We start from the raw sequence: 16,962 nt of genomic DNA, 5'->3' as shown, positions 1-16,962 counted from the left end.
AAATAGCTATGTCTATTTCAGCCTTCCCTTCCTTCAGTAACAGAAAAGCCACAGTGGTTTCCAGATCAGACTTTCATCCAAATTTCACACAGCCTCAAAATTTCACCCTGTTTCTTAAGAGTAACCCACTCCCCTCTTCTTTCATAATAAGAATCTCAATGTCCCCAAATTTAATCAATTGCTCATCAGAGGCTATGTTCTTATAATCTGCCATTTCTTCTGAAGATAAACAGTATCATTTTAGGCATTTGTGAAAGAGAATCATATTACTGGTGCTTAAGCAGTTTTTGCTTTTTTTTTTTTTTTAATCTTAATCCATCTTAAACCAGTGGAGCAGAAATATTTAAAAATGTTTCATTTCAAGCGGAGTTCATGATAAATTGCAATAATTGTGATGTGCCATAAATCCCAGAGCCTATGCATTTTGCATTTGATTCAGGATTGAGGTCAGGAAATTTGGAGAAATTTAAAGAAAATGATTCATCAGCCCTTTTGTTCTGTTGGCCAGGGTCCCGGGATTCTTGAGCTGTGCCCAGCTGACGAGCTTTTGAAGATGGCACAATAACTGTCCAGTGATGCCTGACCATGACAGCACAGCCCTCTTAAGCCGGCAAACCAAGAGGAGAAGGGTTGACATTGGAGTGAAAAGGACGGTAGGGACAGCATCTGCATTTTTTGCTAAGGCAAGGGCAACATTTTTCAGTGCCATGAATCCCCAAGGTTCAGAGCAGGATGTTGAATATTCTGTGGTGCAACACGCAGATGGGGAAAAGTCGAACGTACTCCGCAAGCTGCTGAAGAGGGCGAACTCGTATGAAGATGCCATGATGCCTTTTCCAGGAGCAACTATAATTTCCCAGCTGTTGAAAAATAACATGAACAAAAACGGTGGCACCGAGCCCAGTTTCCAAGCCAGCGGACTCTCTAGCACAGGCTCCGAAGTACATCAGGAGGATATATGTAGCAACTCTTCAAGAGACAGCCCCCCAGAGTGTCTTTCCCCTTTTGGCAGGCCTACTATGAGCCAGTTTGATGTGGATCGCTTATGTGATGAGCACCTGAGAGCAAAGCGCGCCCGGGTTGAGAATATCATTCGGGGTATGAGCCATTCCCCCAGTGTGGCATTAAGGGGCAATGAAAACGAAAGAGAGATGGCCCCGCAGTCTGTGAGTCCCCGAGAAAGTTACAGAGAAAACAAACGCAAGCAGAAGCTGCCCCAGCAGCAGCAACAGAGTTTCCAGCAGCTGGTTTCAGCCCGAAAAGAACAGAAGCGAGAGGAGCGCCGACAGCTGAAACAGCAGCTGGAAGACATGCAGAAGCAGCTGCGCCAGCTGCAGGAGAAGTTCTACCAGGTCTATGACAGCACAGACTCTGAAAATGATGAAGATGGCGACCTGTCTGAAGACAGCATGCGCTCAGAGATCCTGGATGCACGGGCCCAGGACTCGGTGGGGCGCTCAGACAATGAGATGTGTGAGCTGGACCCAGGGCAGTTCATCGACAGAGCCCGAGCCCTAATCAGGGAGCAGGAGATGGCTGAGAACAAGCCTAAGCGAGAAGGCAGCAACAAAGAAAGGGACCACGGGCCAAACTCCTTGCAGCCAGAAGGCAAGCATCTGGCAGAGACCTTAAAACAGGAGCTGAACACGGCCATGTCACAGGTTGTGGACACAGTGGTCAAAGTCTTCTCAACCAAACCCTCTCGCCAGGTCCCTCAGGTCTTCCCGCCTCTCCAGATCCCCCAGGCCAGATTCGCAGTCAATGGGGAAAACCACAATTTCCACACGGCCAACCAGCGCCTGCAATGCTTTGGTGATGTCATCATTCCGAACCCCTTGGACACCTTTGGCAATGTGCAGATGCCTAGTTCTACAGACCAGACAGAAGCCCTTCCCCTGGTGGTCCGCAAAAACTCATCTGAGCAATCTGCCTCTGGCCCGGCCACGGGTGGCCACCACCAGCCCCTGCACCAGTCGCCCCTCTCTGCCACCGCAGGCTTCACCACCCCTAGCTTCCGCCATCCCTTTCCCCTGCCCTTGATGGCTTACCCATTTCAGAGTCCACTAGGTGCTCCCTCCGGCTCCTTCTCGGGAAAAGACAGAGCCTCGCCCGAGTCCTTAGACTTGACTCGGGACACAACGAGTCTGAGGACCAAGATGTCATCCCACCATCTGAGCCACCACCCCTGTTCACCAGCACACCCACCAAGCACTGCAGAAGGACTCTCTTTGTCCCTCATAAAGTCCGAGTGTGGAGATCTTCAAGATATGTCCGACATCTCACCTTATTCGGGAAGCGCAATATCCTTTTATCTTTCCCCTCAAGAACAAGCATAAACAAAAGCCCAGAGGAGGTCTGTGCAAAGCTTAGGTTCCCACACTGTATAGGATGATCTATGTCAGTATGTTTTCTATGTGTTCTGGGAGGTTTAGTTTTGTTTGGGTTTGGGGACTTTGAGCAGCTTTACTACGTAGCCCAGGCTGGCCTAGGTCTCCCAAGATACACAGATGACAGGCGTGGACCACAGTGCACAACTTCCTTAAGAATGCTGTCTTTCCTATTACTTACCATGACAGGCTTGTGACAGCCATGAGCTGGGTGTTTCTGATGGCAGAGAAACTTAAAAACCGATCCCAACATCTCTATAACTTCGACAAGTGCTTAATTGCCTCTAGTAACTGTTTCCAAGGTGATTTCCCAACAGTGCTTTTTTTTTTTTTCCTGCCTTTCTTCCTGTATGACTTTCCTGTCTCCTTTCTTGAGAGCAGAGGTGGGGTCGGGGGTGGAGGTGGGGAGATACCTTGTAAATACTGAGTTTTATAAAGATGGTAAGTTTTGTGACAGAAGTAAGGAGAAAAGCCAGTTTTCAGACTTGTGACTCCATTAAGAATTCTCACTGTGCCTTTGAGGCTGCTGTGGGCTACAGAGGCCTGACTACATCTCACATAAAGATCTGTGGTGTGGGGCAGATAGCGCGATGGGTGTGGGGAGGGTTTGCCTTCTCTCTTTAATCTCAAGTGAGACTGTTTTTAAAAGAAATGGGCAGGTACAGACTTATTTCTATGCTCTCTCTCTCTCTCTCTCTCTCTCTCTCTCTCTCTCTCTCTCTCTCTCTCTCTCTCTTACTCTCACACACACACACCAAGGCTCGTTCATGGGTCCGGGGCAGCTGCCTGTACGCATGAGTGACCCCTGCTCAGCCAAACACAGAAATCTTTTGTCCTAACATACACAAAGCAAATTATTTTTGAAAACGAGAGAACACAGTTAAATCCCAAACTCAGCTGTATAAAAACGGCCCTTTTAATGACTCTTCTCTGTCCTGAACCTGACTTAGGTAGAGATGCCACTCACATTTTTTTAGCAGTTATGTTCCATATTCGTGTGATTTTTTTTTAATCCATAACTTTTTTCTTCTACAAATCAAGCCTTTTAATATTTTTAAAAAATTCTTGTAGTTGTTTGTCTTTGGGGTATGGGGGAGAATGGTAGCATTTGGGGGCAGGTGGAGGCATGCCTCTTGTATAATAAATTACCAGATGGATATAAAATTTAGCAATTAAGTTGGCTGTTACTAAATTGAGAATTTTGAGCAATCTTCTTGATGACTAGAAATTGACATTTTAGTAGCTAAGCCCACTCCAGAGGCTACATGGATGTTCCAAGTCCACAGGATGGTCGAAATATTGTATCTCACTCCTTCAGGGCAGTGTGATAACATGAGCTGAAGCCAGGAGCATGAGGACTTCCTGCGCCACTCAGTCCAGCATCCCTTCCCACTCCAGGGAAGATAAGAACATCTTGGGCAAAGACAAAGCCACTGAGATCTCAAATCTAAGTCCAAGCTTGTTTGCTGGTTCAAGACCCTAATATTCAGTGCACCCAAAGCTAAGCCTCACAGTTGTGTTCTGTATTACCAGCTAGCAACAAGACCGGAACAGCCCTGCTCGGCAGGAGAAAAAGGAAGAAGGCAGGATGGACACACACACACACAGTTACACATGCTCATTTTAGTGACCAGTTAATCTAGGTTTTGGAATCCTGAACATACACAGAAATGTCTCGATAATAATGCCAGCTGTCTACGTTTTGGACTTCTTAGCATGATTGGACAATTATGATCACACCCTTTTTTATTAGCTTGATTTTATAGGGAAAGAAAAGTCTTTTGGTTCACCTTAAGTGTCCTGTAAGCTCACTATGCACCCTTTCTATCTAAATCCCCTGAGGAATTTTGAGGATTGGAAGGGAAAGGAGTCCCTTCTCTTCCCTCCCCGTACACCCATGGCTATAAAGAAAATGTGGAATCATCGTCAGGGAGTGACTGTTCTGCCTCCTTCTGAGCTGTCATGGCAGGAGACAACCCTGCTCACCTGAAATACAGGTTGCTCACCTCTGGGGTTGCTTCCTTCCTTCAGGCTCCATGGCCTCGTGCATCTTGTTAACAGTTAGCCACCCCCCCCCAACATTTTGGGCTCTAACCTCTAGCTTTCTGCTCTTCTCTATTCATTGTACCTATGAATGGTCAGCTCCTTAAAAGATCAAATTTTGGGGAAAGGACAGGCAAGCCACAACAGGAAACCAACCTCCCTTTACACCTGCTTCCTCGCTCTGGGCAGCGGTACCCACGACTCACCTGGCTCAGACACCTACTGCTCTGCAGAACCATTTTGTCTATTCAGTTTTAGACCAAAACCACACACATACACACACACACACACACACAAAAAAAAAACAAACAAAAAAACAAAGCAAAAACAAAAACAACAGAAAGACAAAATAAAACAAAACAAAATCCCCAAATCTCAATCTTTGCTTGGTAAAATCTCAAGGAGCCATTGCAAGTAGCATTTACTTCAGTTTTTGTTCTACAAGGCCCTAAGGGGAGCAGTATTGATGGACAGGAATAGCCGTATACTGGGATGGTATGTGGGGATTACCATCACTGTGCCTTTACAGTTCTTTAAATGGTCACGAATAACTTTTATTTTTAAAACCCTGGCACGCTAGAGTGAACCCAGGGTCTTCTGGATGCTAGGCGAACAACTTGCCCACTGGAGAATCATTCCAAGACAACGTCACTTCCCTCTTCAAGAACATTTCTTTCTTACTTCAAAGGGCATTCCTGTTTCTCGATGAAATCACTACGATAGAGAGCAGTGGTCGACACCCGTTTCTCAATTGGATACGGGTTCTGCCAAGCACATAAGTCATTTATGTTTGAAATACTAGGCTTACAGCCTTGCGGTCATTCTAGAAAGGAGTCCATGTGCTCATGTTTAGTGGAACTTCAGCGCACCTGGTCAAAGAGCTCATGTCTTGGATATAAAACAGTGTGTCCAGTATCTTTGCAAATGAATCCGTTTAATCAAATATTAAGTTTTATTCAAATCCCCAGATTATCAGTTAGCCAATTGTCTTTCTTCATGATGTTTCTTGTCCCTCATCTTCTTTGCATCTCAAGGAAAAAATAGCCTTGTGTCTGCCTTTCCCATTTGCATCCACCCAGCGCAAGCACAAAGTTGTCAGATGAACTATTAGGAGATGCTCAGTCAGAGGTCCTCAGCCTGTTCTCTGGGCTTGACATTTGCAAAGAAGGTCACGTGATTATTTTGGGGGGTGAAAAAGAAAAAAATGTTTTGTGGCATAGATTGATACTGAATTATAAAACACCAGTTGAAAATGATGATTGTTTTTGGTTGTTCTTTTTGGTTGGTTGAGACAAGGTCTCACTATGTAGCCTAGGCTGACCTAGACTATAATTCTCCCGCCTCAGCAACCCTCACTCTGGGATTACAGGTGTGAAATGTGACCTTTGACATTTTGACAAGCCTTGGAGAGCCTAGGAATTTAACCCATAGATGAAATCCTGAATGGCTGTAAGCACCTAACCATCAAAAGAAAAAAAGAGGAAAAGAAAGTTGTTAAAACTAACAAATCAGACCTTACACAGCTCTTTGGTGATGTCAGACTCCTAAGAGTGACGTCCAGCTCTATTTCTGTCACCAAATGAGAGCTTAGGTCTTTTCCATCCATTTGATTTTCTTGAGAAAGTCTCAGGGAAGGGAAAAATCTATTTCAAAGTGCTTAGAAAATGGGATAATCATCTTCCCTGTGTGGAACTGCAGCTTGAAACAGAGTTCAACTAGGAGACTTTTTTTTTTTCTTCCTGAAACCTTCAGGGCCTGTTCTTTTTGCGTGTGCCTTTTTGCCTTTTTGCCGCCCAGGCTGTTCCTCCTGCGGCTGCTCTTTAGGTAAGGTTATATTGTGCTTGGTAAACAAACCGCATTGAGGCTCTCAGGTTGTTTGAACTCCTGGGTTCAGCTGTATCCCTCTCCTTCCCTGATATCCTTTATATGTCTGAGCAGATGTCTTTCATTAATTTATGGATTTATCATCTTTTCTTCCCCCCCCTCCTCTCTCTCTCTCTTTTTTACACCTGGCAGCCTTCTCAAGTTTCTGCAGTTATTGTCTATTTTGCATTACACATAGAATTGAATGTCATCTGTCTTCACAAAGCTGAGCCGCGTGAGCTGCCGGGACAGCGCTTGTTTGCAGCCCCCTCCCTTCCCCCACCCCTTCACCTCCTTAATATTTATTTGTGCTCATTTTCTTTCCTGGCCTTGAATGGAGCTTAGCCCGTGTTCAGTACAGCTGTATGTTTACTGAATCTATTCCATCGTGAGTCATTGTGCGTGTGTAAGTATCCAGGAAACAGCTAGTGCCTTCTTGGAAGAGCTGTTGCTTTCAGCACAAGCACTTAAAAGGGAAATTAACCAATTGGTCAGTTCGGATTGATTTTGAGGAGGAAAAAAAAAAGGGATTATCTAACTGCTGGCTTTTAAATGTTTCATTAGCTATTTTTAATAGTTTATTAGAAACATATATTTTATGAGAATTTTATCTTAATTATACAGGATCGAGAGGGACAGAGACAGGCTGTGTTCTCTTTGGACAGATCTTTCCAGGTATTACCAACCGGAAACATCTTGAAGCAAAGAAAAAAAAAACAAAACACTTGAGCAATCCAAATCATTAAATAAAACGCCTCTAAATTCTGATCAAAAGAAAATGGGATTTTTTTTTTTAATACAAAGAGCTGAAATATCTTAACCAAATTTAGATACAAAGAAAGTCCCAGGACATTTGGACAGCCCTGTGCCTCTTTGAGACACAGGACAAAACAGTTTGTCTTTTGTATGGGATCAAATCTTCAAGATTTGGAATTTAGAATCATAGGCAGGACTCTCTGAAAGAAAAGATTAGAACCCCAATCGAAGATATTCAGCTAAGTTTGGGCTCCCTTAAAACTCTTATCATGAGGCTGGAGACAGCTTGCAGCCATGATTTCACTTACCCATTTGGACAGATGGCCCTGAAGTGTGCCGGCTCCTTTAGTTGTCTCCATCAGTCTAATGGAGGTTACTAGAGGGCCTTTCAGCTTTTCCTTGGCACAACAAGTATGTCAGTCATAAATTATCGTCTTTGTAATCATTAAGGACCTTAAACAAAAACACAAGTTCAGTTAAGCTGCTTTGGCTTGCACACAGAAAAATCAAAATTTATTTCTTCAGTGTTTATTCTCAGTTTTACACACACACACACACACACACACACACACACACACACACACACATACACACATTAACTTTCCCATTTAAAAACAAAGGGGATCTTTAAAAAAAAACAGCATAGAATATAAAAGAGGGTGTTTGTCTTTGGAACACATTTATGACAGTGTGTTTGATCAGGAGTAGTCAAGAAGAGCTTATCGATATTAATTTGATTGTGTACATCTTTCTGGTCGCCCACTATTCTTACGAATCTACAGTGCCATTCCTAATGGGAGGTACCGGGCACCGGTTCTCTTTCCCAAATATCTATGTTTCTCTCTCTCTCTCTCTCTCTCTCTCTCTCTCTCTCTCTCTCTCCCATTTTCCACCCTATTTTTTTCCCACTCTCCTTTAACAGATAGTCCTTAGAGGAGCCTCCAGGAAGGACCCTTAATTGACCTTGTGGGGACCACATTGATTTTCTCCACGTGCATCTTCATCTCTGATAAATTATAAAGCCATTAATTTGCTGAGGAAATGGCAGGGCCAGGCTGCGGCACAGATGTGACCAGAGCCATCCCAGCTCGGAGCCTGCTGAGGAGTGCCAAGAATCTGGGAGAGATTCGGGCAGCCTGGATTGTTATGGTTAGCCTGCCGTTCTCCTGGGAACTGTTTTCCTAGCCACTGTTTACAGATCTAAAAGGTGATGATGTTTCTAGATAAATAGCCCTTCTTATTTGGGGTAAGTGGCTACTTATTGATCTACTAACCCACATGTATTGATTTGTTAGCCCCCAACTTTTTATGTCATTCTCAAAGGCGTTAACTATAAATCCAGGACGGGCAAATTGTATTTGGGGTTGGACCATTGCTTTAACAAAAGCGACCACCCAACTCCTGCTCTCTCCTGCCAGGTTACCCCTCCCAAGTTGGAGCTGTTATTTTAAAGGAAACAGATCAAAGACAATCGAGACAAGACTGGAGAAACGGACTCTTGACGTTTCACCGCGTTAGCCCTAGAAGGTGAAACGCGAAGCTTCCGTGGTCGTGTTGAAAATAACGTGTTGTGTAGCTAGCTTTACCCAGGCGGGCTTGATCATCTGATGCAAACCGCAGAGTGTAGAGAAAAGGGCAGAGAGAAGACAGCCGTAGAGAGGGAAGGTAGAGAAGGAAGGAGATCCTGGGGAAGGGAGCCCTGCAGTGGGCTTTAGGCTGGCTGTCTCCTTAGCAACAAGTGTATGGATAGCACACTGGACTTTAAGCGGGGAGGAGGGTTTAGACATTCCCACCAGGCAGGAGCCAAGAATCTGTAGCTGAATTGTGTGTTCTAACCCTTCCCTTTGGCAACCCGAGACGGGCAGAAGATATTCTGAGCACAAGGTGGTGGGTTAGTGATGGTTTCTGGAAGCCATATGGATGACCACCCAGCCTTGCCAGGGCTGCTTACGGGGACTGGACACACTGTCAGTCTGTGTGGAGATGGGGACAGGAGGGCCACACCCTTTTGTTTATGTGCCTTAACCGGTTGCATCCCACATGCAGGAAGGGCTATCACCCAATCACTTGAAAAAGGCGAAGCTCATGTTCTTTTACACCCGCTACCCCAGCTCCAACATGCTGAAGACCTACTTCTCGGATGTGAAGGTAGGGACTGATTTTCTTGCCTGGCTTTCATTGTCTGTGGATGCAGTGGGGATCTGGGCTCTCGGGAGTTAGTGGAGATGAGTGTGGGACCCACTTCTGGCCACACCCATGACGTGATTGGCTGTTCTCCTTGTCCGTTTTGTCTGAAGGTGTGAAGCAAAGTTACCACTCGTCCATTAAAGCCCAGGGATGTTTCCTAAGTCACACGGGTTTTCAGTCCAGTCTGGGAGGCATTGCCTCTGTCTTTACATGTCTTAATAGCTTCCTGTATGAATCTCCACTGGTTATGTCTGGACCTTCCATGGGGGAAAAAATAAAAGATTTCCACTCCCCTCTGCAACAGTAAACTGTTTCTGTTTTTGTTGGTTTTTCCATATTTGTGCCCCTGAAAGCTAACTTTTAGCACCTCCTTCCCTTCCTGTCGAAAGGAGTGTACATTGAAATTCTCTATGCACTAGCTGCTTAAAAACAAAAGTGATGATTGTCTCTTATTTACAACTTAATTTGTTGTTGATGTGGAGTACACTGAGCATAAGGGGATGAATAAAGTGACAGATTCAGGACACATTATTCAAATGAGGATATGAAAGCTGTCGGCCTACAGCTGCAGCCCCCTCGTTCCACGGAATACTGGGACCTCCTGGATCTCTCTGCGCATGTGTGTGTGTATGCGAGCATATGTGTGTGTGTGTGTGTGTGTTAAGTGTGTCTCTGTGTGAGTGTGTGTGTATGTGTGTAAGTGTGTGTGTCTGTGTGTATGAGTGTATGAGTATATGTGTCTGTGTCTCTGTGTGTATGAGTGTGTGCATGTGTGTGAGTGTGTGTGTGTCTGTGTGAGTATGTCTCTGTGTGTGCATGTATGTGTGTAAAGTGTGTGTGTGATTGTGTCTGTGTATCGGTGTGTGTCTGTGTGTGTGTGTGTGTGTGAGTGTGTGTATGCATGTGTGTCTGTGTGAGTGTGTCTGTGTGTGTGTTGTATGGATTTGAAGTAATTATTTGCATCAACTTAATGTGTTAAACATCTGTAGCTTTTTTAAAAGAAAAACATAGACTGGACTTTGATGATAATGACAATTACAGTATCATTATCCAAGGAATTTTATAAACTTTACATGAGCTGAAATTGATTTAAGGGCTTGGTGGTCCCCTGCCTTCCTTCCTGTATACAAATTTTTATTCGTTCAGCCAAGATCTCTCAAGCCACCAAGATATGCCTGCTCTTGCATCTCTCCCTCATTCAGAGCTTGCCTGCATCTCATGCCCATGTCAAGCCCATGGCTTCAGTTTGCCTGTTGGTTCCCACCACTGTTGTTTAATTTGGCTTTTCAGGGCAAGTTTTGTTTTCCTTCTTGTTGGCTTTTGAACTGTGTATCAACTTTTGCTTTTTGCATTTTCTTTCTTGGTGTGCTTCTTAAGTGAGGGTTCTTTTTCTCATCCAGCACCAACCAGCTGCCAAAGAAGCCTAAGGTTAACAGAGGAGCCATAGGTGCTCCACCATAGGTGCTCCACCATAGGTGCTCTACCATAGGTGCTCCACAGACAGGTGCCAGGGCGAGCCAGGAAAAAGACTCGCATGTGGAGGTGGCTCTCTACAAGAGACCTACTGGTTGGAACAAGTGATTCAGAGCTGTTCAGTTTTAGTTTTACTCACAGACAAACTCAACTGTTTAACAATGGGACAGGACATAGCCATGCTCAAAGTTCATACTCAAGAACTGAACAATAGAGATAAACACATACACACACACACACACACACAGAGAGAGAGAGAGAGAGAGAGAGAGAGAGAGAGAGAGAGAGAGAGAGAGAAACATACTGAGAGTGATACATGTATACACACACATACACACAGAGACATATACACACATTCACACACCACAAAATAATTTTCATGTTATTAGTAAATGTAGCCACACTCATAGCTACCTTTCACTGTCACATAGATATGCCCAAGCACCTTCTAGAACCTGGCCAACCCGTCTTTGGTTCTAAGGTTGGGATAAGGAGGGCTGTAATTTTGTGTACTATGTGCACACACGCGTGCCTCTTGTTACCTCCTGATTCATCCCTCTTACTGCACTGCTCTGTTGCATTTTTATAACATTATTACATTGCCTCATATATTTTTATATAGCACCTTTACCCAGAGACAGACCAGAGACCTTTATAAATACAGGGGTCGATCACTCAGCAGCAAAATGAACCTCCACAGGGGTGGAAAACCCAAGCCATTCTGAGCCAAACAGCACCACTTAAAATAAGATACAGACATTAAAAATGTTCCAGGCTCTACACATTTGCATGGATGATGAGTGGCTAAGGTGGGCAATAGTATAAATCTGAGGGGAAAAAAAAGCTTTTTGTTCCTTGAGAATGTACACATAAACTGGCTGTACAAATAACCACATACTCTGTCCATGCCACGATAAAATACCTGGGTAAGTGTTTTATTTTTAAAAACACTAATATTCGATTACAGATTTGATCCATACTTTAACCACACTGGGAGAAATGGAGGCTAAAGTGTGAGTTTAGCTGAATATTGATTATCCTCCTTGATGAGAGGAAGCAGTTGCATGTGTGACCCACTGCAGAAGAGCAGGGAAGCTCATTCCTCCTTTATTTTTGGAATGAATCAGACGTTTTAACTTTCCTAATTACATCTTTTAACTTGGCTAGTGATGAGTGAATTTGTATTCCTTGAGCTGATGGAAGCGGTGGTGCTAAGATGACATTCTCGGAAGCATTTTAAGTGGGGTGCTTCAGAACTTTCAGAGGACGACAGCAGAGCAGGCTAAGACTCCCCTAAAGAGAGTGTGATTCCAAGTCTGTGTGTTGATTCTCCACCTGCACACAAACATGTGCACATTATTCTGTAGCACACCTAGCCACATAAATCATAGCCATTTTTTCCAAGACTAAGAGAACTAAATGATTTGGTATATATACGTGCACAAAGGCAAGTTTTATTGTACTTAACGTCCAAGAAACCACTGCAGAATTGGGAGTGCCCTGGGAATGGGAAGAGAGACCCTAGAATTTCATCAGAAACGCCACTCAGTTATCTTAAAAAGTCATACAACACTTGGCTGTGGCACATTCATCTAAAAATGTCAGTCCTAACCCTGGTAAAATATACTTTTTTCAAGTTGTCAAGTCATTTCCACTTCAAATAGTGACTGGAAAACTAGTTTTGCAGTAAAAAATAAATAAATAAATAAATAAATAACCCAGAGAAACAGTTTATGCAGAGAATTTTTAATTCCTTGAGTTATGTGTTACTTAGATGCCTGTCATAGCCATAGCTGGAGATCAGGTGTTAGATGGAGTTCATCCCTCAGCGAGCAACTGAAGGTGAGCCCAGACTGCACGAAGCACACGAGGCACAGGAATACAAGTGACTCCCACTGCAGAAGGAGATGGATAGTTACTCAGGAGGGGAAGAGTTAGAAGGGAGTCACAGGCACTCAGATAGGTTGGTGTGGGAGTGACGGGAAACTGAAGACAAATCCTGGACCACCATGGTTTAACTATGTCAGTGAGAATCTGAAGTTGTGTGCTCTCTCAGAGAGCCCAGCTCTGGAGGACACTTAGGCAAGCAGTTCCACCCACTGTGATTTCACGTCCACTGAGAAGAAGAGTGTAAATGTACGAGAGATGCCAGGACGGAAGGGCCGCTGTGCCTTCCTGTTCACTGCCGGATGACTTTAACGTACACACCAATAACTCCTAGACCACTAAGCACGACAGATTCCGTGTCATTTCAGCTTTGAAGAGCAGGCGCTCACAGGCTTCCAAGCCTGCAATGTTAAATGATGTATCTCCTCTCCTCCACCCCGGTCAACTGCTGCCTAGCCGGATTAAGGTGTCAGGTTGATTTGTTTTACACATCTTTTGACCATGCTCATTGAATATTTAGGAAGTTTCTCCAGCCCATATTGAGGCTGAGATGTCCCGTGGGAAGCATTAATCAAAGTCACAGAGACTCGTACACTCTGGAAACACAGCCTCTTTATTGAAGCGATTAGTTTGTGCAGTAACACATTAACACACCACAGAGCTTGCCTTTATAGAACAATTGATCCTTTGCTCACAAAGCACGACACGGAGCGCTCAGAATTAACTCTTTTAAAGTTGAATACTTTTCCTCCTTCCACATGAAGATCTAGAGAACGGGGCCGCTTGCGTTTTGCTCTCAGCCAGGAATGAAAAAAAAAAAAAAAAAAGCCAGCACATTTCATTTCCCTTCAGTGGCTGTCGGGGAAAGCCCCGCTCTTGGGCCATGGGTACTGTTCATTTTGCCTATCTCGTGTTTGGAGTCTGTTGTCCCTGCCTATTCTCTCTCTCTCTGGTATTTCCAGCATCCAACAATGTGCTTTAAATCTCCCTTTATGTCGCACTCGTACAGAATGGCAAGGGCACTTACTTTTTTGTCTCTCTCCATTAGGTCATTCATGACCATTCTAGAAAAAAAAAAATACCCTTCTATTTTTTCCCCCTACAGTACTCTTGTCCATATGAGACAATGTCTTGTAACAATACAGAGGCCTAATCTCCATGTCAAAGCAATTTTCATTCCCCAGTGCACAGCCTGCTATCATTTTGTAATGTTTTGTTTCTTGTTCTAAAAGAATTAAAAAGGAACAGTTAGCCGTCACGGGGGCCTGTAGGCCTTATCTCAGTGTCTGGAAATTTGGACAGTGTATTTTACTGCTGAGATAAATGGAAAGGAGTCCGACTTCAGCAAATCGTAATGGGTTTAAGTTCTATTGAAATCGGCCACCAGAAGATCAGATAACGGGGGTCCTTCAGTTGTCTTTCTAATCGGGTTCCCCGCGAGGCTGAATGGAGACAGAGCAGACGCACAGAGTGAAAATATAATTCTTGGACAGGTTAAGTACATGTTTGAACTCTTGCAAGCAGAAGCGGTTTGCTGATGACTTAATCATTTTCTGGTCAATTATCTGTAAGGGCCCTTGCAACTCCACGGCAATTAGGATGCAAGATGGCCTTTCGGGAGGAACACCAGCCTCCTGCGTCTGTTTCCTCGTGACTTCCATTCTCCACCATAAATTTTCATTCACTTATTATCTTTGCTGGTAGAGAAACAACTTTCCGCAGTAATTACAGCCCCATACACACTTTAGCTGTCATGTGGTTACAGCCTGGATAGTCTCAGGATCAGGATTTCCTAAGTGTTCCTTGTTGATTTTTGATGGATGTAGGCCCTTTTTCGGGGGGGGGGAGGCTCAAGAAAAGGAATGGTCCCAATGACAAAAGGCAGGGGTGTCTGTCAGCCTGCCCGATAGGAAGCAATGGATTTATTGGTTTTGACTTGGCACATTAGGACACACCTGTCCTTGCCTCGAGGAAAGCAGTCAATAAGGACAGGACCATTTGCCAGCGCCCAGGAAGGCATCTTCATTTCAAAGGTCGTTGAGAAGCCTGGGTAAACAGACTTTCAAAGCCCAATCATGCTATCGCAACTTGGCATTTAAAAAAAAAGTAATAAAGGTCCTCTGCCATCTGTGAACTGTGTCTTAACCACGTCTCCCAAGTGGCACAGCTGTCAAGGGAAGGGGCCATGGGCCTTCCAGTGCTGTGCAGAGAGCTCAGGCACAGGTACCAGGCTCTCCCCGACCACACTGGAAGTAAAGCCTGTAGGCAAACTCTAAAATGGATGGATTGTGGAGAGATAGATAGGCACGGGATCGCCCAGCACACCAACCCATGTAAAACCCCATCTTGCCATTCCACTGAAAAGCAGGTTTCCCTCATTGGATGGGATTACCATGCAGTGATAGAAATCCATATTAAAAAAAACACACAGAGCACATGCACCTCTAGACTTCACAGAAACATACTGTGTGTATTTTTAAAGGAAAATCTGATTTAGAATGTGGGTTCTCTACGTGAAGCACAGAAGGCGGCGATAATGGATTTTCTGTCATTGGGATGGTCTCTCATACTCCAGGAGACGTTCATTCCTTTGGCCGCCATTTTGGTGGCTCTTAATACCTACCTTTCCAGGTAAAGCAGGGAGTGGAACTTGAAAAGTGCTTAAGAAAACTCAACTAACAGCAGCAGTGGCATGCTCACGTGTTTTTCAACATTTAAATTTAACAGTTCAACAGATGCATTACCTCCCAGCTCATCAAGTGGTTCAGCAATTTCCGTGAGTTTTACTATATTCAGATGGAGAAGTATGCGCGTCAAGCCATCAATGATGGAGTCACCAGCACAGAGGAACTGTCCATCACCAGGGATTGTGAGCTGTACCGAGCCCTCAACATGCACTATAACAAAGCAAATGACTTTGAGGTAGGAACCCGTCTTTGTTCCTTGGTCATCTCCCCTTCCCTTTATCTATCTATCTATCTATTTATTTATTTATCTATCTATCTATTTATTTATTTATTTATTTAATGCTCTCTGGAAAAGACTCCGAATCTGTTTTTGTGGTGGTTTCTGACTTAAGCACATCTCAGGAGATTGTCAGGTAGATTAACAAGCAGGATTCCCATGAGAACCATCCTGACTCGCCCACAGCCATTTCCATTCCTACCCTCCATCTCAGCTTCTACGGAAGGCCCAGATGGACACAAGAAAGGGAACTAAATGGCCCAAAGTAAAAGGAAATACGGGATGATTTCAGTTATGTCCTGGGATGCTGGCTGAGCTGATGTGAACGTATCATATGCAGTGATATCTACAAAGCTGCTTCGTAAGAAGTGTACAGATGATTAGCAAAAGAGCTCTGTGATTGGCATGAGAATTTACTAAGCATATTTGAAAAGAGATCATTCACATCTTTTTTTTTGCTCAAAAAATTTTAGTTGCATTTCCATTTGCTTGTTTAGTGTTTACACACAAATGTGAGGCCTTCCATGGGGGATGTCCTTGAGCCACAGAGTGGACATCAAGTTTAGAGGACAACTTGTGGGAGTTGATTCCCTCCTTCTAATCCTATAGATCCCAGGGATCAAACCGGAGCCTTCAGGCATGGTGGCGATGGCTTCGAGTCAATGAGCCATCTCACACTAGCCTTTCTTTTGTTATTATTTGCATTTGCTTTTGAGGGGGATGAGTAGCTTGTATATTCCTCTTATATACGGGTATATTCTAGATGCATGCAAAGCAATACAGGCCATTCCCAGGAAGGCATGTCCATACAACAATGAGAGGTGTGTCGCTACGAGTCAGGCATTTCTTTATAGTCTGATGTGGAGCCTCTGCAAAGTTTTCATCCATGTGATAACTGCATGAGACCAGAAGAGCAAAGCTCCCAGTACTTACAAAGGCATCTGCTGAGTCCTACTGGCCTGCGCAACAATAGCTGGAGGGGGTGGGGTGTGCTGAGAGCTCTGTAGACTGAACCCTGCAAAAGGGTAGACCAGATACCTGTGACTTGACAAAGGTGGTCCATCCCTTGACTCTTCTTGGCTAGATGGTGTGCCACTTTGAGGGCAGAATTTGAGGGGCTTCATGACGGTATTCTTGTTTTCTTCTTATAGGTAAGTACCTAGGGATACCCAGAAATCTCCTTTCATCGAGGGAAAGAGGAAGGCCTGTGATCCGGCTTTGTCTGTAGAGACCTGACCCCCTCTTAGTCTCACCGCTTTTTCATTCCTTCTCAGCTTTCCTCCCCTCTGCTTTGGGCAATGCAGATCAGTTATGGGCATATAAAGAATGAAGTATGCAAACTTTATCAGGAGGTAGTCAGGGTTCTTCCTTGAAAGTGTGAATGGTTATCTTGCAAGCTACC

At 44.3% G+C, this 16,962-nt stretch overlaps 1 protein-coding gene across 9 annotated transcripts in view; it reads left to right on the top strand.

Moving 5' to 3' along the window:
- Prox1 (prospero homeobox 1) overlaps positions 1–16,962 on the top strand; it is a 54,564-nt gene that overhangs the window by 9,512 nt on the left and 28,090 nt on the right. For all 9 annotated transcript variants that reach the window (XM_029538532.1, XM_029538534.1, XM_029538529.1 and 6 more), the window contains exons 2-4: positions 509–2,300; positions 9,090–9,197; positions 15,324–15,518. In XM_029538532.1, coding sequence (XP_029394392.1) covers positions 576–2,300; positions 9,090–9,197; positions 15,324–15,518 — 2,028 coding nt within the window. In that variant the 5' untranslated portion in view covers positions 509–575. The remainder of the gene's footprint in view (positions 1–508; positions 2,301–9,089; positions 9,198–15,323; positions 15,519–16,962) is intronic.

This window comes from Mus pahari, chromosome 5 (assembly GCF_900095145.1).
Source record: "Mus pahari chromosome 5, PAHARI_EIJ_v1.1, whole genome shotgun sequence".
NCBI classification, from domain to species: Eukaryota; Metazoa; Chordata; class Mammalia; order Rodentia; family Muridae; genus Mus; species Mus pahari.
Note: the sequence above shows the minus strand (reverse complement) of the source record. Positions and strands in the feature narration are given on the sequence as shown.